Here is a 25,660-nt window from a genome sequence, read left to right as displayed (position 1 = left end):
TCTATAGTGGAAAGGAATAAAAAAACGAATATATATCTCCATATATATATATATATATACATATATATGAATAACCAAATCACTTTGCTGTACCTGAAAGTAACACAATACTGTAAATCGACTCTACTTCAATAAAACATTAATTAATTAGTAGTAACGACAACACACTGGGGTATCCTACGGCGACTCGAACTGCAGGTGGATCCAGGACACTGGTGGGCTTGTAATTGTTTCTCATTTCTTCGTTCTACAAAGGCCTCAGATGCTGAATACAAACTCATTCAAATCTCTCTACAGTCGACTCTGCGCTGTAAAAATCCTTCTTGAGAAAATAGATTTGCCTAAACCTGCCATGTGAAATACTTTTGCTGGCAGCATTTAAATGCACTTTCCTCCAACCCCCAAACTGGGAAAACAATTTTTGTTTGGAAACGCTTGGGATGCCACCGTTGGGGAGAGCAGTCTTTCTCAGGGTTTGCGGTCTCACCGCAGGAGTGCTTCCATATGTGTGCTGAGCTTCCACCGTTTCGTCTTTTCCAGCCAAAATGTTTGCATTTCCTGCTCCGACACAGAGTATGACGAGCGGGGAGGTGGCCGGTCCACCCCAGGGAGCTTGGGAAGCCGTCACACCTGCGGCTCTGTGGACGCCTGCTGGACAGGCCGGGAGGAGAGTGGAAAGATGCTGGGTCGCGTCCAGGGAGCTCAGCTGCTGCATTTAGCAAAGACCTCCTGGACCCGCTTCCTCGGAGGCGTTCCTGTTCGCTGCTCCCCCTCAGACGTTAGGGAGCTCGTGGTCCCCCCAAAGGCGAAACGTTCTTCTGCGGAAGCCCCTTCGACAGCTCCCACCAGGCAGTGAGTCAGGGGTCTGTGATCAGAGCTGCCAGGACGCCGACACCGAGGCTCCAACAGATAAAGCACGAGGTTGGAGAACCGCACGCACGCGCTCCGCTCCCGAGGGTCACAGGAGACAGGACGTGCCCGGAAGGAGAAGCGCCGCCTCCGTCCACGTGACCACCCCGCCCCGCTTCCCGGGCTCCTCCTTAACCGCAGACTCCAGGTCTGCAAACATCCTATTCGCTGAGAGGCATTCGTGACCCCAAATGGACGCTCACAGTATCTCGAGGGCACCGATGGGCACCACAGAGCAGCACCCGTTCCCAGCTGGGGTGCAAGCCCAGCCTCTGCTCCAGCTCGTCCTGTGCACAAGGGTCTCCGTCACGGCCTAGCTGGCGCTGCGTTGTCTTTTTGTGCTTTGGGTGGTGATTTCTCTATTGAAAGTGGCCCCAGGCAGAGTGTGGCAGAGCTGCCTGGGGCCTGGGGGCCGGGAGGCTGTGGGATCCCTCAGGGAGAAAACACACGTGTCAGCTGAGCATCCTTCAGGTACCAGCGCCGCCGCTGGCGCAGGGTTCACGGTTAAGGAACCAACCATCTGTACGAAATACGGTGTCACGACACAGAAACGCACAGAAAACAGGTTGGGCGCTCATCTGTTGATGAAAGGCGACCGCAGGCTGGCCCCAAGTCAGCTGGAGCGGGAGTGCCAACTACTGTTTCATCACCTGGAGGGCCGTGGTTGTGTTTCTCCAGCACTTGGCCTGAACTCAGAAGCACGTCAGCCCTGACGCCGGCCTGGGGACTCCAGCCGGCGCCCAGCAGCTCCGAGGGTCTGTGCGTTTGTCTTCACAGACCGCTGCCCTGCAGGCGGTCCCCCTGGGGGTGTCCAGAGTGTGCCGCTTATGCTGTTCTGACGGTCGTTCACAATCGCATCTGCAGGGCCAAAGAGGACGAGGAAACTGTGGCTCCGGCGATTCTGGCTCAAGGAATCGCACCCCTGGGAGAAGAGTCAGCCTTGCACCCACCGCGGTGCACGCCCAGCCCCACTGACCTCCCGACTGGACCGGACCACTTTGCAAGTTGTTCCCTGAATGCGCCAGCTTTATGGAGGGCAGGAAGCACCTCGTGCGCCACTCGATGTCCGTGTTTTGGAGGCTCCCACGGTGACTCAAACACCCTCTGCGTTGGCAAGAAGCAGAGATAAAACAAAACAACATAAAGCATCTGCGGAGGCCCCTGCCAGTGCCACCAGTCCCCCCCACCCCCGGAGACCCTGAGGCTCTGCCCCTCCCCAGAACCATGCACCCTCTGAGACCAGGAAGGTGACACTGAATGCTTAAAGACAGAGTCGACTCGCAAGATCAGTGTTGCGCTCCGCCGGACAAGATTCAAGGAGGCAAGGGGTCAAGCCCTGGGTGAAGGTTCACCCAGCAGGTTGATTCATGCCTGCTCTCTTACCTCCACTCCCCTGTCCTGAGCTGGGTGCTCAGACAGGGATTAAAGGAAGAAGGCTAGGGCATTCTTGCACAGAAGTCTGATTAGTGAGTATAGGAGACCTTATTTTCCTATCCTGACTGTGAAATTAACCAGGCTCCCAAACTGAGCCTTGTTGTTACAAAAACCCTTGCTGTTAACACAAAGACAACCATGCCGTGGTCCAGATTTACCAGCTCAGCGCTAGAAATAATGACTTGTTATTTGTGAACTTTTGACACTTAGAACCATGAAATTGCTCAACCAGAAAGTTTGGTGCAATTACACATTGCAAAAATGATATCTCTAAAATGGTATAAAGAAGACAGAAAAACAATCCCAAGTTTACTGTAATTATTAGATTCAAAAATTCTCAAACAACAAACTGTTTCTGAGCACCAACTCTATTTACGCAAAAGAGAACAGGGACTGACCACATACAAACCAACAACCAGGAGAGACCTGCCAGGCTGTGGACAAGCAGGGCACCCAGTGCCATGGAGAGCTGGAAAGAAACACACTGTCCTTATTTACAAAAAAAGGAGATTATATCTATAGAAAAATCTAAAAGTATATTTTTAAAAAGCTATTAGGATTAATAACTGAATTTATCAAGATTGTTGGATACAAGGTCAAAATCCAAAATTCACTTGCTTTTCTATGTGCAAACAACATGTAACTAGAAAGTGATTTAAAAAAAAATAGCCTTTACAACAGCATAAAACAGCAATAACAAGAAGTATACCTAAGAAAAATGTGCAAAACCTTTGGGAAGGATTATAAAACTTTGCCAAAGCCTATTAAAGAAGCCATAAAAAATGTAGGCATATTTCATGCTTACACATCATGGGAGGATTAAGTGTTTTAAAAAGTCAACTGAACTCAAATTGAATTCTTGATTCAATGCGATACCAGTCAAAGCCCCTGCAGACACTTTTTCTTTGGTGGAAATCGACAAGCCGATGCTAACCTTCCATTCATATAGAGACAAAAGGCTGCAGAACAGGGAATAACACTTGTCTTGCTGCAGACTCACACGAACGCCGTCACCTGACCTACGTGGACGGCCGCAAGAACAAAGGATCCAACACCAAGAAACCTGCAACAACCAGCCACACCCCTCCCTCGCCTGGCCTTTTAAAAGGCTTTGTTGAAACCCTTTCAGGGGTTCGGCGCTCGGGGACCCTAGCCCCCCATTTCCCTTGCTCGGCCCTGCAATAAACCTTTCTCTGCTCCGAACTCCGACATTTCGGTTTATTTGGCCTCACTGTGCGTCGGGCACACGAACCTGTGCTCAGTAACAAAATCATTTCCAAATCACTTCCTAGAACTAAATATGAAAGGGAAAATTACCAAGTTATTAAGTTTCTAGAAGATTATATAAGAGAATATCTTAACTTTCCTTAAGATTTCTTCATGAGGACCCAAAAAGCCCATACAGGAAAAGACTGATGAGTAGGACTTGATTAAAATGAAGAATAAACGTAAGTATGAAGTATATTAATGTACAGTAAGTACACGTATTAAATATATTAAGAATATATTGAGAGCAGGAAAGGCAGGAGGTAAGAGAAGAGGAGGTTTCTGTGCAGCCCTGGGGTCGCTGGCTGCTTCCTTGGTTCCCCCGTGACCCCGGGGAGGACCTGCAGCCTCAGCGGCGGGTCCTGGCTGAGCTGACAGGGCAGCTGTGTTAACCTGAAGTGGTGTCAGACCCCACGTCTCCACCACGGCTGCACCTCCAGGAGCGCGGCACACGTGAACGCCCGCTTTCCCGCACCCATCTCCCTTCTCCCCTCCCTCGCTTCTCTTTTTAAAAAAAGCTTCCCGCCAATTCCCTTGTGACTGAACTCCCGGCTGGGATTAGGGTTCCTGGCCAGTTTCAGAGCCAAGAGCCCTCAGCTACATCCTCCTCCAAATCCTCTGACTCAACAAGATCTCAGCACAAGCCCGCTTCATTAGAGCAGGAACCAGTCACTCACTCCTGCGCCCCGTGACAGGAGCAGTAACGCAGGGACCCCCGGCCGCTCCGCCCCACAGCATCTGGTCTATACTTGCAGCTTGGTTTCTTTCTTTTTTTTTTTTTTTGCGGTACGCGGGCCTCTCACTGCCGTGGTCTCTCCCGTTGCGGAGCACAGGCTCCGGACGCGCAGGCGCAGCGGCCATGGCTCACGGCCCAGCCGCTCCGCGGCATGTGGGATCCTCCCGGACCGGGACACGAACCCGCGTCCCCTGCACCGGCAGGCGGGCTCTCAACCACTGCGCCACCAGGGAAGCCCGGCAGCTTGATTTTTACAATTTTTCTCCCGTGTACACAACGCTGGCGATCCGGCAGCCGTCCTAACAAAATCGTCCTTGTTTCTTCTGGCCTCTCTCCTAAGAGACCATGACTGGAGGGTGGAAAGTTCGTACCCGGGAGGACATTCCTGATAGAACCCCAAGAAAACACAGGAAACATGATTTTACCATGTATTTCTTTGTGATGAAATTGTCCTCCCAGGTCTGGCAGTTGGAATACAGCCGCGAAGATTTGTGTCATCTTTAGGGAGAACTCAGCTCTTCCCCGCTTTACCAGAAACCAGAGCTCAACCCCCATTCAGTCCCACCAGACGGGGTGTAGGGAGCAAAACCTGCCACCCCAAATGTCGTTGGCCTGTGGATTATTCTGAGCTGAAAACCGTCAAGGCACAAAAGGCCCAGGAAGAAACTTTGAGGTTCCCCCTTTGCTGCCTGAAGAATTTAGACAGAGCGCCTGTGACAGGGACAGAGCATCGCCAGACATGCCTGCAGGGGTGGTGGAGAAACCCGCAGAGACCAGAGTCACCCTGTGTCCTGCTGTCTGCCTGGCCCGGCGAATGTGTGCTTGTCCGTCTCCCTGTGAATTACCTTCCTCCCCTTTCGAGTCCCAAACCCCCAACACCCTCTTTTGTCTTTGGTTGAAGATGGTGTGTTAAGGGAGGGTTTGGGCCATTTTGGTGAGCGACTCAGTTTTCCTGGGGGTCTCCCATGCATTCGTGTTATTAAAACTTGGATTTTCTCCTGTTAATCTGTCTCATGTCAGTTTAATTCTTAGACCAGCCAGAAGAACCTAGGAAGGCAGAGGGACACGTCTTCCTCCCTGGCAGGTGCTAAGGCGGGAAGTGCTCTGGAGCAGAGCGCCGTGCCCCCTCTCCCTGGGGCCCCGTGGTCACCCTGTTATCTGGGTCGGGCACATGTTGGCTGGAATGGAAGTGGACAGAGCCTGGCTGGCCACCATGCAAGTGTCATCAGCCCAGGTTCTCTTCCGCCGTCTGGCCCTGCGTGTCCTCTGTGCAGGGGGCCGGGTGAGAAGCACGGGGCCAGCCGCTCTCATAACCCTCCGGCGCCACCTCCTGGTACGCGGCGTCCACACACACTGCCTGCCGCTCCTGCCGGAGACCAGGTCTGGCTACTCAGCAGCCTGTGTTGGGCCCTGTACCCCTGAGTCACCAGTATCATGCAAACAGAGGCCAAATGACCTTTTGGGGGATGCTTGTCCCATGGCATACCCCAAATTCTTCTGTACTGCAGTTCACGGGAAAGCTCCGCCCCCTGGGCCTGGGGTCAAGGACATCCCCGGGCGCTTGGTGAACCACAGTAATGGTGACTGTATGACTGCGCCTGGCCGGCCTTTCAGACAAGAGAGGCTGTCACCTCCGGATACGGCAGGGGACATCCCACAAGTTCCGAGCCAACGTGGGGCTGAGCCTCGCGCGCGGCTTTCCTCCTTGTGCCTGCGGCTCCTCACGTGGGCTCAGAGCACTTCTTAGGCTGTAAGCAACTCCCCCCACCAGCTTCGGAGACTGGGGACAGACCATCCCTTCCGGCCCCAGGCCGGGTGGGCACAGTGACAAGTGTGAGTCCCGAGGCTCCAGAGGGGAGGGGCCCAGCCAACCCCGCTTCGAACACTTAGAGAGCATTTCTGCCTCCGCCCGAACTGGGACAGACGCTTCGCTCAGGGGCACAGGTCGCTGGCTTCCCCGGTCGGCTCACGGGACACGCCGTCTCCTCCCAGCGCCCCTGACCACACCCACTTCACCTGCCCCATTATCCTTTACTCACTCTTCTGCCTCATGTAGCTGGGCTGGGCGCCCCAGCTGCTCTGGCCACCCTGTCCCCCTGGAAACCTACCCAGCAGAGAGCAAAACAACCGGCTGTTTTGAAAGAGGAGCTTGGCCGGGAGGGGCGGCTCCGCCTGGACCCTGAGATGCTCCGGGGACGCTCGCCCTCGGGGGCCGAGTTATTCGGAGGTGCCGGCGCTTTCTCTCCGCAGCTCGTGGCAGAGTCGGGGAGGCACGGCTGCCCGCGGGCAGGTCAACTAACTGGGAGCTGGTGCCTCTGTGCCCATAGCGAAGCCACTGTCCCCCCACACGCGGATTTTCTCACGGGGACCCATTTTACACGGCAGGACGGCAGGACGCCCACGTCCCCAAACAGCCCTCGGTGTCTTCCCAAGACCACAGTGGGTCCCGGCCCTGCGCTCTGGGCCAACGCTCTTCTCCGCGGCCCCAGAGAAGGTCCTGGAGAGCAGACATCGTCCACCTGTGTCCTCGGTGCCTGGACTCCACTGAAACACCGGGTCCTGCTCAGGTGGCCCAGGATACCTTGGGGGGTCCCTGGTCACAGGTGGGAGCCGAGGCCAGAGAAGCCCATCCCCCCGGGCCCTGCCCAGCGTCTCCTACACCATGGGGTGCACGGGTTTTGGTGCTGCCTTTGGTCTGGTGAGGGGTCCCCTTCCCAGGCCAGGCACAGAAGACGGCCTGCTTCCCCAGCACGTCCAAGTGCAGCCATGTGGGTGGATATGGGCTGACCAGGCAGGAGGGGCTGTGACCACAGATGTGCTCAGACCAGCCGGTGACCCGGGGCCCAGGGGAGAGCAGAGGCCCAGAGTCCTGGGGAGGCCGTCCAGCTCCTGCCTCTCCCCAGGCAGGGCCCCTGCGGGAGGTGGCTGTGCTTCTAGGGCCCGGCCGGTCAACGTGAGAGCAGAACCGATGGAAGAGACGCCACCTCTGTCCCGTGGGCACAGCCAACGGAGTCTCTGCCTCAGGTGAGCCCCTTCCCACACCCGCGGCCCAGAGCAGCTTGGGGGTGCCGGCCACGCAGCTCACGGCCCCGGGGAGGAAGGGCTCGGGGCTTCACAACCACCGAAAGTTTTACAGGGAGATTCACCCCAATTCCTGTGCCGAGAATTCTGAGGCCGGCTCCGGGGGCGATGAGAAGCCTACCTTTCACCCTCACAAAGGCTTATTGAGAATTGGCCGCGTCCCAGGTGCCATGTAAGTACTAGAGATTCCGGGTGAACAATTTCAGCTCTTATTAGAGGATAACTATCAGACAAAAATATAGACAAAAACTATTTGTGGCAACTTTTCCTTTTTTCTTGCTGATAGAGCGTCTAATTCCATAGGTAGCCATGTGCCCATCTGAAAACTGACACTTCTCAGCCCATGCTGCAGGCGGGAGCGGCCGTGAGCCACAGTGCTGGCCAGAGGTGGAAGTCGAGTCCTTGGGGGGGTTTCCGTGGAATGTCTTCAAGTGGGTCTAATCCAACCGGCAGCCTCCCATTTGCCCTTGGCCCTTGCTTCTTCCTGCTGCTCGGAACACGTGACAATGGCAGCAGCCCCAGTAGCCACTCTGAGTGCGTGAGGACAAGGGCCCCACGACGCGATGGCCAAGCAGAAAGGTGGGCCCTACACTGCCCACCGCCAGACGTCCTGATTTATGAGAGAAAAGCAAATTCCTTTCTCTCTGAAGTGACTCTTATGTAGGTTTTCTGCTGTCATAATCCACTCTCACTGGGAACCCAGCAGGTGGACTCCATCACCAAGGCAACACAAGAAAACAAATGAATCGGGGAGACGTTCAGGTCGACCTAAGTGCCCTGAAGAACACTGACAAGGAGACGAGGCCCAGTGGCAGGAGGAAGATGCTCTGGATCCAGAGGTCGGGGAGGGTCGAGCTGGGCTGCTCGGGACGCACAGGACCCGCCACACAGGCTGGCTTTCCAGGCAGAGGCTGCGGCACACCCGACATTTGAGTCGCAGAAGGCAGCCCGTCCAGCTGGAGGAGGCGGGGCGGGAGGCAGTGTGGACGGACGGCATTGAGGGGCCGGGGTGCGGCGCGTGGCGTTGGGAAGGGCAGGGGGTGAGCGAGAGCCCTGCAAGGCCGGGCTTCCAGATCACAGGGCAGAGCTCAGAGTGGAGCGCTCCCCGGAGGTCGCTGGACAGAGTTTGGGGCAGATCGGGGGATCTGCCCCGGGTCTCTGCCTTCTGCCCAGGACACTGGGGGCTGCTCTGGGCTGGGCAGCGTGGCCAGCAGCACCCTGCCCCCCCCAGATGCCCCTGTCGTCCCCAGGCATCGCCCGTGTTCCAAGGTTCAGAACCAGTGCTCTACTGTCCCGTACGGAGGGGACAGGGTGCAGGAGGGCAGAGTGGAAGGGGGAGACAGGAAAGGAGGGCATGAGGGTCCCCAGGATGCAGTGGGGACAGGCCACATGCCTGGAAAACCTCTGGCAGACATGCTGGTGGTTGAATGGCCCCCGCCGGGCACAAGAAGGACTCTGCTGGCCTGACTTGTGTATGTACCGGGACAATCGAATGTCCTGGACACACAGGACCCCAGCTCCACCCCATGGAGGGGCCAGGACCACGGGGAGGGCTTTCTGTGAGAGCTGCCAGACAGGACTCAGAGGACAGAGGACGGCACGGCTGGGGAGTGACCTCCGCCGGTGATATTGGTCTTTAATCTGCTGCTGTGGGTGCCGGACAAGGGCCCCAAGAGTGCAGAGCGTCACTTGTGGACTCAGGCCTGGAAAGAGGCTGCGGACAGTGGTACTGTCGCTGGGAAGGGGAAGCTGGGGGCACAGCGGGAGGATCCGATGCTTCCCGGGGACTGCTCTCAGATGTCCTGGTGGAGACCAGGCAGGCAGGCGACCTGAAGCCTGGGGATGGCTTTGAGCTCCAGAAACACTTGCAGGAGACTCGGGGGAGGTCAGATGTGTCTCCAGGAACTCTCACCTTCAAACAAGGAAACCTGTCTTGGCCGACACCGTGAGGGACCAAGGCTCTGTCCAGCTTGTTGGTTTTTCTGCTGCAGGTACTTTAGGACGTAGGGACACCGCACACGGGGGGAGAATCCAGCAAACGCTACCCCTGGCCTGACGGCCACTCTGTCCGAAGCAGAGTCTCTCGTGGCTCCCTGGCCTGGCAGCAGAAATTCCTGCTGACTCCTGCTGGATGAAGGCCTCAGGCTGGGAGAGAGTACGGACCAGAACCTTGGGGGGTGAGATGACAAAGCACCTGGAAAGGACCCGGCCCAGACAGCACACACCAGCGACTCTGGGATTGATTTTAAGCACCAATTGTTCCAGCTTTTGCCAAACACAAGGAACCCTTCCAAGAGCCCTAGTGCACAGCCTCCCAACAGAAACAGCACTGCAGGTCCAGCCAACCCTGGCTGGAAGATTCTAGAAGACCTGGGTGGGACCAAAGCCATCCACTCCCAGTTTACGGACAATTCATATTGCTAACGTTTTCCTGAGCATAAGTAATTACAATAATTCCAGGAAACCAGAATTCCAGGAAGGCACTTAGGGCAAATCTGGGGGAAACATCTTAAGCTTTGTAAGAGTCACTGACAGTTGCCCTAAAAGACGGAAAAATACAAAAGGTGGAGGGAAGATAATAAACGGATGAAGTCTGAGTAGTTGTTACTTGTCCTGATAACAGACAACTGTTCACATGGTTACTTTCCTGTAAAGGACCTGTGCTCCCTTGGGGTTAAAGGTGCGACTGGCCCACGAGGGACCCTGACACAACTGTGATGGGGGACTTGCAGTCCTGGCTCCTCTGAGTGTGACCGGCATGCCCACCACCTTCCTGAAGACCCCGTCTTGCTGCGAGGGGGGCTCACCCTCCAGGAGGTGGTTTGGGCTTGAGCGGCCATGTCCTCACAGCCCACGGACACAGCCCCAGAGGTGGGCACTGCCCCAGACACCCGATCACCACTGTTCACCGGGCTGTGAATGGGGGTCCTTGTCTTTCTGGGGGTGAAGCAGCTGATGCGACCCTGGATGCCACCAAGATCCAGGTCTTCCACTGAAAGGTTACAGCAGCCTTGAGAGGGAAGCGGAGATAGGAGCTCACACGGGGGTCCTGCTTCCTTGGGGCGCAGGTACACCCACGTTACCATGTGCCTCGCCAGCAAAGCTCACATTCTCTCTGGGGGTTGAGCTACGTTTTTGTCATTGGCAACAAGAGTTCTGACGGATCTAAGTTGTAATTCTGGGACTCGGCGATTCATCTTTCGAATTTCAGCCAGAGGGTGTCAGCTCAGCCTTTGAAGATGTCTCCTCGGTGACAGCAAAACTCGGTGTCTGTCTCCAGGGCTGGAAGGAGAGAAGAAACCCACACCTAATGCTGTCTTACTTTATGAGGAAGGTGTTCTTTCTCCTGTCTTACATGAAGAGAAAGGGAACCCAGATAGGTCAGGCAACTTGTCAAAAGTCAGGCAGGTGGCACGTAGGTGTCAGGGGAACTCAAAGCACTGGTTTCCACCCCAGCACGCCGACTCGTACAGTGACCAAGAAGGAAAGCAAAGAGATCTCTTCGAGCCCAGAGATGAAAGGGTGGCCCTTACATCACCCTAACTGCAGCTACAGCAGGAAGACGTCCCCAAGAGACGCTCTACGACCCCACGAGGCTGCAGCCATGCCAGCAGGCGGGTGAGTCATATGCGGGAGAAGGATCCAGAAGCCGACAGCACCTGGGCTCACACGGGCCCCTCGGGGCCCTGGGGCCTCGTCCAGGGCCAGGAGGGGTGAGGGAGCGGGTCGCAGAGTCAGACGAGACCGAGACGTGGCCAGCTCAGCATTCAGTTCTCCCCACTCGCTGACCAGGGTCCAGCTGCTTCCCCAGATTCCACAGCTGTGGCAAGTCTGCACACCCGTGCTGCTCTGGACATCCGCTCAGGGCCTGGACTCTAGGACAGTGAGACCTGTGCCTGGTTGCCCACTGCGTAGATCGGAATTTAGAGTGGACTAATTAATTTATAGGGTATAGAACAGAAAATTGGGTTTATATGGCTTTTCCTAGGCCTGAGAACGGTATGTTTAAGAGGAAATAGATAACGGGGGGGGGGGGGCTGTTTTGACTCATTTTTATGAAAACCAGAGAAACCCCTGCATGACTTTCCTGGCGTTTCTCTCTTCTCCAGGGTTCTGTCTCCACCGCTGAGAGAAAGCAGGGGAGGAAGCCCATTCCCGTCGGTTCAATAAAGGGCAGTGAGCCCCACCCATCTTGAGGAGGCCGGTGGCAGAATGGGGACAGAGGCAGAAGGTCACCATCACGCCCTCAGGATGGCGGCTGGTGGCCAGCAGCGAGGCTGCCCTGACCGTGCTGTGGTCACGCAGCAGCGGGCAGCCCTGTACCTGCTCCCCGCACCCCCAGACCCACGCCTCAAACGCTGTACCAGCGACTTCGCTGTCTCACCTGTCTCTTCAGATACGCTATCTGCAAAAATAAGATTATTACAATCAGCCTCCAAGTAAAGATCTCCACCTTGAAGAGCGACGGGGCCGCTGCCAATGAGACGTGAGCACCAGATCAGCAATGACCGTTTAAAATTTAATTTTTATTTTATATAGGGGTGTAGTTGATTTACAGTAATAGTTTCAGATACAGCAGTGATTCAGTTTTATATATATATATATATATATATGTATATATATACATCTCTTCTTTGCCCATATAGGTTATTACAGAATACTGAGTACAGTTCCCTGTGCTATACAGTAGGTCCCTGTTGGGTCTCTATCTTATATATGTTTTATATACTATATATTTTATATATAGTAGTGTGTATATGTTAATACAAGACTTCTGATTTATCGCTCCCCCAACCTTTCTCCCCTTTGATAACCGTAAGTAAGTTTATTCTCTATGTCTGTGAGTCTGTTTTTGTTTTGTAAATGAGCTCATTTGTATCACAGTTTCGATTCCACACGTAAGTGAGATCCTATGGTATTTGTCTTCCTCTTCCTGACTCACTTCACTCGGGATGACAATCTCTACTTCCATCCATGTTGTTGCGAATGGCATTATTTCATTTGTTAATGGCTGAGTAATATTCTCTTGTATGTACGCACCAAGTAAGAATTCATGGAGATAAAGGTAAGAAGGGGTCACTAAGGAGTCTGTAACATGGCCAGGACGTAAGAGCTGAGCGCAGGAATGATAACGGGTGAGTCCGCAGAGCAGCTCAGGCCGACGGGCGCCCCGCTCCCACTGGTACTTTCTCGGAGGTCGGCCGCCAGGGGCTCAGGTGGTCAGCAGTGGGCAGCGGGTGCATGAGAATAGTTCACGTAAGGAGGATAAGGACAAGGGCAGACACAAAAGCAGGAAAGGGGCACGGGGCAGGGCGGCGGGCTTCAGTCACACGGGAAGGAGGCTGGGGGCTGAGGCTGTGTCCAGGTGTATCCCGGCCTCTGCAAGACCTTGGGTGTCAGCCGTCGGCCTCTCGTTTCACAATATTCTGAGTCCAGTGAGGGAGTTTCTCATGCAAACTCTGTTGCCTTTAAATTCACGCAGAGCGTATGAAGCATTTCAGCACCCTCTTCCTCCTTCCTGTCGGCATGAAAACACAAGTCACTGCTTATTGTTATTTTGAGAACTAAATGTGGAACCTGGGGGATCGGAGACGTCTCCAGGAGCACAGCTGTGCCCAAGTGGCCAGAAAGAGAACCGCACTCCTACGGCACTTGTGTTAGAGCCTGGTTCTGCGCTAGGCACTTGATATGAACCCCCCAGCCGTCTGCACAGCAGGAACAGGCGGTGTGAATTAAAGTACACACACGCACACGCACACACGCGCACACACGCATACGCACACACAGTACGCACACGCACACACACGCACACACACACGCGCGCACGCACGCACGCGCAGCGCGCACACACACGCACACACACACACACACACACGTGCGGCCCCGAGCACAGCGTCTCCGTAAGCGAATGAAAGCGTGGTTGGGCTTGTAGTTCAGCACAAACAGGAAATCATCCTTCAAGCGTTCAGATTCCCAAAGTTACAGAATGTCGCCCCCCCATGTGAGGAACATTCAATGAATTAGGCATTTCTAGCAGCACCTTGGGTGAAGTATAGCATGAATCAAAGTGTTAATTCAACGTAGGTGTTCATTTTCTCTAAGTTTGGTGAAATGAGAAAAGTACTGGCCTCAGTCAGAAGAAGTGGGTTTGAGCCTTGGGGCCACGGGCAGCAGAGGCGAGACCCAGCCCGGCTGAGATGTTCCGCGGACACACGGCCAAGGCGGCGCCAGCATCCCGTCCCCTCTCACTTTACTCACGCTGAATCACGATTACAAGAAATGGTGACCGTGGCTATTCTCTGAGTTAATTTCTGGTGCCGTAATTTTTAAAGAACACAAACACCAATGTTTTCCAGGGACTTCCTGTGAGAACAGCTGCAAATTAAGTCATCCAGCAGAGGCTCTGTTTGTGTACCCTGATTTGTTTTGCTCAAAGATAAAACAACAGGAGAATTCGTCTGGGTGCCAGGAAGGATGAAGCTACTGGGAAAAGCATGTAACAATGACGTCATGCAGCTCCGAAGTTTAGGGCTTTCAATCGAGGGTTAATAACCATTACAGAGAGATTCGATTTTGATAAAACACATCAAAAATAACATTTTCCATGATACTTAAGATTATGCTCAATGTTGGAAAAGGAAAGAAGGTTATAATGAAAATCAGAAGATTCCTACCCTTCTCCTTCCCCAAACCTCCCGCACAGAAAAGCCACACCAGACTCACTGTTCTACCCTTGAACAGTCCCTGCAAGCGACAAAGGGACAGTCCCCTCCCTCCCCAGTAACACCAAGGTGTCCATAAAGAAGCTATTTCTGAAAAACGGGGCTTCCTGGCAGAACCGACTAGACCAGCATCAGGCTGATGTTCAGAGTTATAATGGGAAAAAAGCCTGACTTCGAGATCCCTCTGTTAAGTTAGGGAAACGTTTACGGCAGGAGGTAAGGCTGCCGTGGGAAAGACCACGGAGACGTTCTGGCGGGCTTCCTTCCTCTGGAGACCCCGTCTCTGGAGAAAGAAATCCAGACACTGAAAGAGCAAATGAGCCTGAGCTATTTTTCACAAATCCCACAAACATTGAAAGAGGCACCACTAGAGCCTCTGGAACCTTCCAACTTCAAACATGCTGCTTCCCTGTCAACGCCTCCAGGTTTTGGGTCTGAGAGTATCTGTTACCATTAGCATAAAAGGCGGCAAATCCACAACTAGAAGCTTTCAAGCATGAAACCTTAACACTCAATACCTGGGGAAGCAGGAACGTGGTCTGCTCAGGGCCTTTGCCAAAGCAGCCGCTTAAAGAAAACAGGACGGCAGCCCAAAGGGCCGCACAGCGGGAAGGAGCCTTTTCAGAGGAGCCTACGGGACAGGACAGACACAGGCCTGGGATAAGCTGGCTGCAGGGGGCCCCAGGGCTGCCCTCCACTTGCGGGTGGCCTGGTGCAGGTGCCCCGCCTCTGGGCCCATTTCCCCTCTTCTGCAATTACAGGACAACCCATTTAGCTGTTCAGGCCGAGACTCCCAACCGTCCATGGTGGGCATTTGGGACATGCAAGGCTCTGGTGGCTTCGGGGACAGAGGACTCCGCACCCCGATTGCTGACGTGCTCGTCCTGCTCCCCCATCTGTCTCCAAGGTTCTAGGGTCTCATGGCTACAGCTGCGCATGGTGATGCGGTGGTGAAACCAGAAGAAACACACTCAGGTGACTTCCTGAAACTGTCAGAAAAGACTTTTTTTTAAAAAATGCTTTTGGGTCATTCTCTAAGCACAAGGAAGAATCTTTTTTTTTAAAAACATCTTTATTGGAGTATAATTGCTTTACAATGGTGTGTTAGTTTCTGCTTTATGACAAAGTGAGTCAGCTACACATACACATATAAGGAAGAACCTTTTGGCAAATCACTTGGCAAACAAAACACAACTATTTATGTCACTGAGCACATAATTTTGCCCACAGGAAACAGGTGTGAATATTTTAAGAAGGCACAAGGAATGTTTCCATACATTCTCCTCATTTTTCCTTTAAATAAGACTTTAGTTTTTTAAGGGCAGTTTTAGGCTTACAACACAATTGAGAGGAAGGTACATATATCTCCCTGCTCCCCAACTGTTAAAACTGCTTAATTTTTAAATATCTTTCTAATGACTTCAGATTTTTATTATGAAATAAAATACACAAAAAATTACCTAAAAGTAAACTGGCAGCTTAATAAATTATTGTAAAGAAACTCATGAAAACCACCAAGATCAAGAAATTAGGTTTTACCATAATTATCTCAGAATCCCTCTCTTGATTGTTTTTATATCGATCTCTCTCATTTTCTTTTTTTCTGAAGTTTATTTTTTTATACACAACGTTCTTATTAGTTATCTATTTTATATATAATAGCGTATACATGTCAATCCCAATCTCCCAGTTCATCCCCCCCCCACTAGCCTCCCCCGCCCCGCTTTCTACCCTTGGTGTCCATGTTTGTTCTCTACATGCGTCTCTATTTCTGCCCTGCAAGCCGGTTCATCTGTACCATTTCTCCTCTCCTCATTTTCTAAAGCAAGACACAAACGCTTTTGCCAACTTTACATCGTCCACTTCGTTTCAATTGAAATGGCACAGGGTGCTGGGCGCTGTGTTGACCTGGGTCAACCTCTGACCAGGAAAGCGCCTCATTTAATTTGTCTTTTGTTGACCGAGGGGTGGAGAGCAGGTGAGCTGCAGGTGGGCCAGGTGAGATGAACCTCTGCACCTCGGGCCCCAGCCTCTGGCAGAGGCGGCCTCCAGCCGAGTGGGATGGACTGTGGACCCTGGGTCCCCTGGGGAGGGGGTCGGGGCACCGTGCCTGCTGAGAATCTGGCCGAAGGGGGACTGCTCTCTCCCACCCCCCACCTCAGACTGATGGTCCTTCCATGGGCCAGGGGGCCACCATCCATCCCAGGTGCGGTCAGCACGCCAGGTGTGGCCGGCACACAGCACAGGTGCTGGTCTTGGGGGAGGGAGAGGAAGTCCAGGCAGGCCTGTTTCCGGGTCCACAGCCTGGCCTCCACATCGTCCAGTCTTTCTATCAACCTGCGGCCCACACGCCCTTCTGCAGCCACTCTACCTGGGTACCTGCTTCCCGAGCTCCAGCTCATGGGGTCCTCAAGCACCCAACACTACGTGGAGAAGCTTATTCACGTTACACAAAAACGTACGTAACACGACATCTGTCACTCGAAGAAAAGACAGCTGCTCGAGTCGTTCCGCGCAATCCCTCACCTTCCCGTGACCAGGGCGAGCTCCCCAGGACAGCATCAGAGGACAGGCCCTCACATCCCTCCAGGTCCCTCAGGACGGCATCCTCTCTCCTGCCTGGACCCAGGGCACCAGGGGCTGGAAAGCTGTCACACGGTCACATGTTTCTGGCCACAGAGCCAGAAACCTCGGGGGGGGGGTAGGGGCTGGAGGTTTCTCCTGGGAGCTCGCCCCCAACCTGCCCGAAATTCACAACACGGAGGTCAGCTCTGTCCACAGGACAGCACCCCAGCCACGGGGGAGGACAGCCTCCATTTAACTAATCCCCTTGTTTTTCTTCCTTTTTCACTTTTTTCTATGAATGGTGGTCCATGCAGAGACCCTGGGCTCCCCCGGGGACCCACCTCTGGGATCGGCTCATGAAAAGAAGAACACCCATTCTCCGTTTGAAAATGTGGCCCATTTATTGGAACTGAAAGGCATCGTTACATAGTGCAAACGGCTCTTTGGTGACGGACTGATTACAATGAACAGAAGAAAGGCACTTGCTCCTGGCAAAGGGTTAGAAAAGTCAGGGAATATGTACACGCAGCTCCCCACGGGGCTGGAGGCGTGTCCAGGCCCCTCCCACCACCTCATCAAATGGCCGATTCTGCAGACGTTCCAACTGCAACCGCAACCGCAGAACTTCTCTGTGAATCACAGTCAGCCTCCCGTCGGGCTAGACAACGCCGTGCTAGGCTGCCTGTCTAAACCCACCCTCTGCGTGAAACCACAGACAACCCCCCCGGGCACCTTCAGACGCCAAAACACTCCAGAAGGCGGGATTTTATACCTGAGCAACTTACACAGCCATCAACTTTCAGACAAAGTTATCCATTTTCTGCTTACAGAGACTGGTTCCAAGATTTGGTTATTTATTCAGTGTGAGTTATTAGTTCAGAAGAAGTCCCGTGCCTGTGAAACACTGGAGTTTTTACTGATCACTTAGTGATGTGTGAGGACAGACTTCAAGCCGACCGTGTGTAAGCTGCTGTCGAGTCCTCGGGCTGGAATGTTAGCAGGGCAGGCACTGGGGTCTCCTGTGGCCGGGAAGGAGGCCTGTGCTGGGCCGAAACCAGGCTTTCAAACTGCCCACTACCTGCTGGATGCTGGCGGGAGCCCTGCCTCCCCTCCCCCACCCCGTGATGAGCTCCACACGGGCCACAGGCTTTGGCCCCTCGGACCGAGACGGCCGGGGTCCTCGAGGGTCTCCTGTGGGAAGGGCAGGTGGGCGCTGTATCCGCGCCCAGCACAGGACCCGGTTCGCTGTGGACACTCAGGTCTGCGGAACTGAGCAGGACGTCCAGGGACATGTTTCTCAGAACACAGACCACTTTGTATTTGGAACAAGACGGGAGGTTTTTGGTCAGTTAAAAAGACGGAGACCATGAGGTATGGAAGTTGCTTTTCACTGAATCCTACGAGAACTTGTGCAGAGTGGAAATGGTTTTTCTGATGCATCTAAAACTAAGGCACGGGCGAAATTTCATCAAACATCACACGCTGTGAAAACGGAAACGAGGTATAGGGATTGGTCGTTTTTCTTCAATGCACTCACACAACCTGAAGTTAGAAAGGTCCCAACATTCGAACTCCTCCCGTTGGAAGAAGAATCTAGAGCACTGTGGCCCTCCCGTGGGCTCTGGTGGGACAGAGCACGCGCTGGCCACGGCTAACGCTGGCCGCGCAGGTCAGTAGGTACCGCGGCGTGGAGCGGAGGGTTTTCACATCTGGTCCACACCAGCCAGCGTGCGTGCAAGTTACAGGTGAACGCAGACCTGTTCTAAACGCGGCTGAAAAACCTTCCAATCCCGGGCGAAGGAGTCGGGAGCCGCAGGATGGGCTGCTGCTCCAGGCGGCGGGGTCGTCCGCCCTGTGGGTCCAGGTGATGCCCTGGGAGCTGCCAAGGGCCGGGGCTGGGGGGATGTGCTCACTGCCCAGACCAGTCACCCAACACGCTCCGCAGACACTGCTCCGTGTGCCAGAGACTGAGTTTCTTTCCAATCCCGTGTCCCTCCTCTGGCGGCTCCACTCTGCAAGCTCCTGGTACCAGAACCAGGCGGGACTAACTTTCAGTTGAGAAGAAACGGTGACATTAGGTGAAATCAAGTTAGGAGCCTCAATGATTTAATCGTGCAATTTAATAGTAGCACCAATTTTTCATTTAGAAAAAATTAAATAAAAACCTGAGAAGTCTAACATGAAGTTAGGACACGTGTCTGCTCCGTGGTCTGTTGGCGAGCACTCCGGCCTGAGCCCCCTGGGCGAGTTCCGACACGGCTCCGTGCCGTGGCCCCGAGACGTCCCGGCCTCGCTGTGCCCTGTCCCCTGCACTGCCCGCTCCGGCCTCGCTCTCCAGGGGACGAGGGGGAAGCTCAGGGCTCAGAGGCACTCAGGGCTTCTTCCCCATGGAGTCTCCCGGGCAGACAGGACAGCAGGCCCCGCCGACCCTCACGGGTGCTGGACAATCGGCCGGCTGGCAAGTCTCCACGAAGCAGGTGACCTGCCCGTCCTGGAGGAGAGACGGCGCCCGAGCCCGTAAGTCCTGGGGACCCGGCCCCTGTATCTCACCCCACCCCCAGCTCTGACCTCCCACTGGGGACCCCGGGATCACGTCCCTGGGTGTCAACCAGGAAGAGGTCCGGCTAGAGAGGAGCTGGGAGGACAGGGCTCTGCCCAAACCTGACAACCACCAGGGACACCGGACGGACCCCTGCTCCTCCAGGGCCAGGGGACGAAGTCCCCTCCCCATGTGCACCGACCCGCCGCCGCCCTCCCGTCCTTGGCTCCCAGCCCCGCCCCAAAACTCCCGCCCAGCCTGGGCAGCGGCCAGGCCCCTCTCCCCTGCGGCCACCACTGCCCCCTCGGTCCACTTGCTCCAGGACCGAGAACAGTGTGGACAGCCCCGCGCTGACCAGGGGCAGTGATGTCCGTGTCGACCTTCAGCAACGGCTCTGGGGGAAGAGCCCTGAGTTCTCAAGGGACGTGGGAGGGGACCCCACAGCTGAGCTCCCTGACGGCCCTGCTGCCTGCCCGGGTCCCCCGCGGCATCCACACTCACGCGGCATTCACAGACGGTGCAGGGATCCCGTTTCCATGTGGTACCGTCCGCGCGCGAGCTGCCGTCTGCATCCACGCACTCGGTGCTGAGCCGAGACTCGAGTTTCTTTATCTGCGGCAAAGCAGAAGCGCTGGTCACCGGGACGCAGCGGGCAGCTTGGGTACCGCGCACCTGCTCCCTCACTTGAAACGATGCCTCACGACGAACGGGGACCGAGGTGAATGTCTAAAGCACTTTCCTGGAACCTCAGATTTACTCGTTAGGCAGCTGGTAGCTGTTTGTCCAAAAGCTCCATGACAACAGCCTGACCTCCGCCGTGTCTGAGGCCAGAAGTGCATGGACTGTAAGGACGGTGAGTAGTCGGTAAAGAAGAGAAGAGAAACCTTAGAAAGAAGCAAAGAGAATGCCGACACAGGACTGGGTGACGAGAGCATTCTGCACCAGCTTCTCAAAGGAGCTCTGGGCTGTGACCGGCTGCTGACCCCGACGCACACCGGCCCCAGCTTGGGGCCACCCTCTTGCTGGGAGGGAGGCGCTGACGGGGTGGCGGGGGCTGGAAACGCTGGGGCCTCTGCACCGTGGAGGGTCCGGCAGCCCCGGCCCATTTCCCTCTGGGATACGTGAGAGGAAAGCAAACTTCCACCTCGTTTATTTAGCCCACCATCGTTCGGGTTTTCCGAGTCTCAGCTGACTCATGAACGAGGTGTGGGACGGGCACCGCCGGGCGTGGGGTGGCCAGCCTCTCACCGCCCCGTCCTGCATCCCCGTCTGGTCAGCCTGACCCATGTGCGCAGAGCGACCGGGCCTCTCTGCCGCTCCTTGTGGACTCTCAGGGATCAGGGGTCAGCCGTCTGGCCCTGGACACTCATCCGAGGGTGCAGCCCCACCCTGGGCACGCTGTGCGGCTAACTCAGGGTCTGCTTGGGTTTTCTGTCTCCAGCTCCAGGCAAAGGGCTTCTTGTCCGGGCCCTGAACCCAGCGGGAGGCCAGCTGGGGTAGGTCAGTCCTCCCCCCACTCCCCCCACCAACCGTGGCGAGTCTGTTAGCACCTGAGGCTGTCAACTCTGTCCCCAGACCCCTAGGCGGGAGGAGAAGCTACAGGGCAAGCACAGAGCAGATGCAGGGCAGCCGGCGCACTTCTCCCCGGAAGATACAAACGTCTTCCAAGCCCGCGGACTGAGATCCCCAGAAGCAGGACGTGGCCTGCACCACAGATCCCCCACTCGCAGGCCTGTCTCTGGAATGTTCCACAGCACGAGAAGCCCTTCTCACTGGGACCCTCTGCATGCATCCCATTAACCTGAGATCTCACTCTTCACTCCCACTTAGGTGACATCACGCTGAGACCCCCGCGCAGACACGGCAGGGGCGGGGTGCGGAGGTCTGCAAACCCTGCAGATCCCCAGGGAAGAGCCCCAGAGTACAGATGTGCCGGTGCCCTTCCGGCGCCCAAGGGGACCCGACCTCCACCAAAACTTCCTGATCCCCCCGGGAGCAGAGGCTTAACAGTCATCCCTGAAGAGGAGGCTTTGGGCAGGACTTGAGGTTTGAATTCTGCGTGGCCCTGACCCGGAGCCCCTCACAGCCAGTGTTCGGAGGGAACCCGCGCCCCTCACCCAACGCGCCAGTGGGCAGCCCACGGCCGAGGGTCCCCGGTCCCAGGAGGTCCAAGGGCAGCTCAATGCGGCCCAGCTGGAGCCAAGCCAGAAAGAAGGGCAGAGACAAAAGTGACCTCCCTGGAGGCTCCCGGGCCGAGGACCAGGGGTATGTGGGCAGCACCTTCCCTTCACCGTCACGGGAGAAACGCACACCGGGCCCAAGGGTGGAGAGGGGCCGGGCAGGCCGGGGAGGTGAGGATGGGGGCGCCCAACCTGCTTCCTGAGGTCCCTGATGGTCTTCTGCATCTCCAGGACAAACTCCCGGAAGTCGCTGGTCCCTGCTACTGGTGGGCGCTCAAAGGCGGTGGCCGAGGCGTTACTGGGCCTCGTCCCGGGCATCCCGGCGCTGCTTGGGAGAAGCAAGGGAGACTCAGGACACAGCCAAGGGGTGTGCGGCTCCCAGGCCCGAGGGCGGGGCGCGTGGAGCGGCTGCATGGGTGCCCTTGAGGCACCCCCCCCCCCACACCCAAGGGCCAGCTGGCAGGGTGCACGGTCCCAGGTCCCGGCGGGGCTCGGCCGTACCTTGGCATCTTCCCAGGCCCCGCATCCGTGGCTGGCTCGTCCTCCCGGTAGCTGAATTCAAGGGACCGCCTGCCTCGGAAGTGGTAGGAAAACGCGTTGAACTGTCCCCGGGTTCTGCAGTCTGCAGGCAAAGCGCAGACACGTTAGGGTCTCGAGTCCCACGAAGGGGACGTTAAGGACAGCTCGGCAAGTATCACTGTCCTTCCCGCAGGACACGCGGGGCGCTGAGGTCGGCAGCGCTGGAGGCACTGTCCCCACTCCCCTTCCCCTCCCCACCCCAGGTGAGCGGCCTGGAGCCCCCCGACCCCCAGTGCTGCCCCCCGACGACACCCTCCTCCGGGTGGGGCATGCGCCTGCTGTGCTGCCCACACGGGAGTGGTTGGCACTGTTTCAGTAACTTCTACAGTGATCTCAAAAGCGTGTGCATGTGTGTGTCTTCCTCTCCGTGACTCATCAGTCCTCGCAGAGAGGCTGAAATTCCTAACTTTGGTCAAGAGAAAAAGACACGCATCCTCCCAAGGGCAGTTTCTTAGGTTTCTCACGTGTGCAGGTTTCGTACTTGGATTAAACAAATACACAATTAAGAGATGAAGGTTAAAGAAGTTTGGGTCAAGTGAGTCTTTTTTTTGCAGTACGCGGGCCTCTCACTGCTGTGGCCTCTCCCGTTGCGGAGCACAGGCTCCGGACGCGCAGGCTCAGTGGCCATGGCTCACGGGCCCAGCCGCTCTGCGGCATGTGGGATCCTCCCGGACCGGGGCACGAACCCGTGTCCCCTGCATCGGCAGGCGGACTCTCAACCACTGCGCCACTGGGGAAGCCTGTAAGTGAGTCTTTTATAAACACTGAGGTGTCGATAACAGCTACCGACATTTGGTTCTGTCAAACCATAACTCTTTTTTTCCCACCACTTTTTAGATATGGCTTCTGGACTAAAATAAAAACAGATAAAGTTTATAGAGCATTCTTTAAGTTTTGTCAGCTGAGGGCTATGCCTGCTATTTCTAAGAGGAAAAGAATCCAGAAGAAAGGATGCTGGAAACTGTGCCAGGTGCCTAAGCCTCTGACTGTCCAGCGGAAGCAAGAAAAGGCTCTGGAACGAGGCACAGACGACGGAGCCTGGATCCAAGACTCAGGCTCTAGCTCTGGGCTGTGGCACACAGGACAGAGCCTGGATCCAAGACTCGGGCTCTCAGAGGACTTCGGGTTTCTGCAGCAAAACCCAGAAAACCTGTCTCTGTTCCTTTCTAAGCAGCTACAGGGAATCCATCTGGCAAAGTTATCAGAAAATGAAGATTCTGTATCTGAAAAGAAAGACTGGCTTTTTCCAATGATTTTCAAAGAGAACAACCGTCTGCAAACACAAGAATCAAATTCTCTGCCACGTGTGTGGAAAACTGTTGTGACCTTAATATACTAGTCAGAATATTTTTTTAAAAAAGCGAAAAAAAACACCAAGTTCCCAACAGCTATAAAAATCAGAAATTAACGCTTTGGAAACTTGGGCATGCAGCGAGCAAAATTTTAATTTTTACGTGGATTCTCCTACAACGTTGCAAATCGTATTCGTTATATTTAACGTGTTATGTACCCCACGTATCGGTTACGTACATACGTACGCGCAGAGAGAGGCCACAGACACAGAATCGCAGCAGACACTCTCACTCACTCACAACGTGCATCGACCCAGATTTCAATACCTACTCACGAAATAACAGCTCATCAAAATTAACTACTAGGGAGAACAACCTGGCCAGGGCTATTCCTGCGGAAGTAACGAGGTGCGAAAGAAAACCGGTTTCTGCACCTGGTGTCCATCGCCAGCCGAAGGCGGAGGGCCGGGGGCCGGGGCTCTGGGCCCTCCTTGCCCACCTCACCTGCAGGGGCTCTGTGGCCCGTGGTGTTGCCCCAGGCTCGGGGCCCCATTTCCTCACCACAAGAGCGGGGTTACCCAGAATGGGTCCTCAATGTTCCCCCCATTGCAATGTTCCCTGGGTCTCTGATCACAGTTGGAACGAAACCAAAATTATGTTCAAACGAGAACGTGCCGTCGAGGTTAGCTACGACCCGGCTCGGGAATGCTGCGTAGGAGCCGCCCGGACGGCGCATCCAGAAACAGCCGCGGCGGCAGGACAGGCAGCGCCGCCTTCACGGGCTCCCAGGTGCCTGGGTGAGGCCGCCACGCAGCCGCCTGTCACACTCTCCACTTCCTCAGGAGGGGATTTATGGCACGTTTCTCTGCTTACACAAGCTCTTCTGGACACTGAGAACACACAGCACGCAGTTTTAAAATTAAATTTGATGTCTGGCAAGCTTTGCGATCTGTTTCTTGTTCATATTTTATCTGCGGGGACAGACAGGCAGGCTATGAAATGCAGACGTGTGATAGGTTTTAAAGAAAAGCTGGGAGCTAAGCTCATTAAAGTTTTGCTGTCTGTTTCTTTTACTTAGTGGTTCTCATTGCTAACTCCTATCTCTTGGCATTACAAATTCTTCAAAACCATGACTTTAGTTATCCTCGGGTTCCACAGTACTGCTCGGTATGGACACTCCAGAATTTACAGTGACCCCTAGAGCCGCCCGTTTCGTGTTCTCACTGCTGTGCCGATTCCAGCCCGTGCGTTAGCGGGCATTAAGCTTCCACCCAAACTGTCGGTGAAGGAGGACGGACCCCGGTGAGCAGCAGGGCCCCGGGACGCCCACCTTCACAGCAGTCTTGCCACACGCGGAGGTCCAGCCGGGGGATCTCGTCACAGCTGCTGTACCCGTGGGGGAACTCGGCCACTCGGAACACGTCCCTCTGCACACGCGTGATGTTGTCTGAATTGTCGCACACGATCCGGGCCAGCGACGTCTGCTTGATCTGCGTGAGCTGGGCGGGGGTGAAGACCCCCGGGTTCTCATACCACAACCTGCGTTCCCCAGAACGAGAGCGAAGCTCAGGGAAAACACGACACGGAAAAGCCCAGGGGGCTGGTTAAAATATTCCCCACACTCAGTTTCGCCAGTGATGAGACGTAAGTGGCTCAATTAGGTTACCACTTAAAAATGGACTCAAACGTTACTGTGAGCCACTCAAAAAACGAAGACCAAGAAACCTGCACTGACGTCAGCAGGGGCAGCTCCTCTGATGGACCAGCACAGGCCACCTTCCAGAAACACTGCCGGCACACGGCCACCTACCGAATTACCTGGCGGCACGTGCATCTGCATTTACCTGTCCCCGTCCCGTAGGCGCTTGAACTGCGTGCTCAGCAGACACATCAAGGTAGGCCCCAGGCGGCTGCCGGGGACCAGGTCCTCCACCATGAGGGCGGGAAACAGGTCGATGTTGAGCGGGGAGCCGTACAACCTACGAGACCAAGCAGAGCCTTCAATTCACTGAGCAAAGCCGTACCTGGTGAAGAGCACAGCAACTAGCGGAAGATAAAACCCTCGTGGCTTCTTTATCATTATTTGACGTTATTCAGGTCTTCACTTAGTAAAACCCACTTATTTCTTTAAAGCGTCTATCCATTATGTTTTAAAGAGGTGTTCCTATTTCCCGTTTATATACGCATGATAAAATACACACACGGATATATTTATTATACAAACCTTAGAGAAGCCAAGAAAACACAAGGAAGGAAATTAAAACCACACCTTTCCTGCCTATTCAGAGACAACTTGACATTTACTGGAAACCCTTCCAGTGTTTTTGTCATTGATACATACGAAGAATAAGCTACAT

At 54.9% G+C, this 25,660-nt stretch overlaps 1 protein-coding gene across 1 annotated transcript in view; it reads right to left on the bottom strand.

The window, feature by feature from the left end:
• Positions 1–18,815: 18,815 nt before the first annotated feature.
• The window catches only part of PXDN (peroxidasin), a 64,222-nt gene continuing 57,377 nt past the window's right edge, over positions 18,816–25,660 (bottom strand). Inside the window, exons 18-23 of the mRNA XM_060027172.1 lie at positions 25,148–25,282; positions 24,634–24,842; positions 21,934–22,054; positions 21,625–21,757; positions 19,754–19,864; positions 18,816–19,204 (exon numbers count right to left, since the gene is read on the bottom strand). Coding sequence (XP_059883155.1) covers positions 19,085–19,204; positions 19,754–19,864; positions 21,625–21,757; positions 21,934–22,054; positions 24,634–24,842; positions 25,148–25,282 — 829 coding nt within the window. The 3' untranslated portion in view covers positions 18,816–19,084. The remainder of the gene's footprint in view (positions 19,205–19,753; positions 19,865–21,624; positions 21,758–21,933; positions 22,055–24,633; positions 24,843–25,147; positions 25,283–25,660) is intronic.

This window comes from Delphinus delphis, chromosome 12 (assembly GCF_949987515.2).
Source record: "Delphinus delphis chromosome 12, mDelDel1.2, whole genome shotgun sequence".
NCBI classification, from domain to species: domain Eukaryota; kingdom Metazoa; phylum Chordata; class Mammalia; order Artiodactyla; family Delphinidae; genus Delphinus; species Delphinus delphis.
The sequence above is the reverse complement of the archived record's forward strand: the minus strand, read 5'-3'. Positions and strand labels throughout refer to the sequence as shown.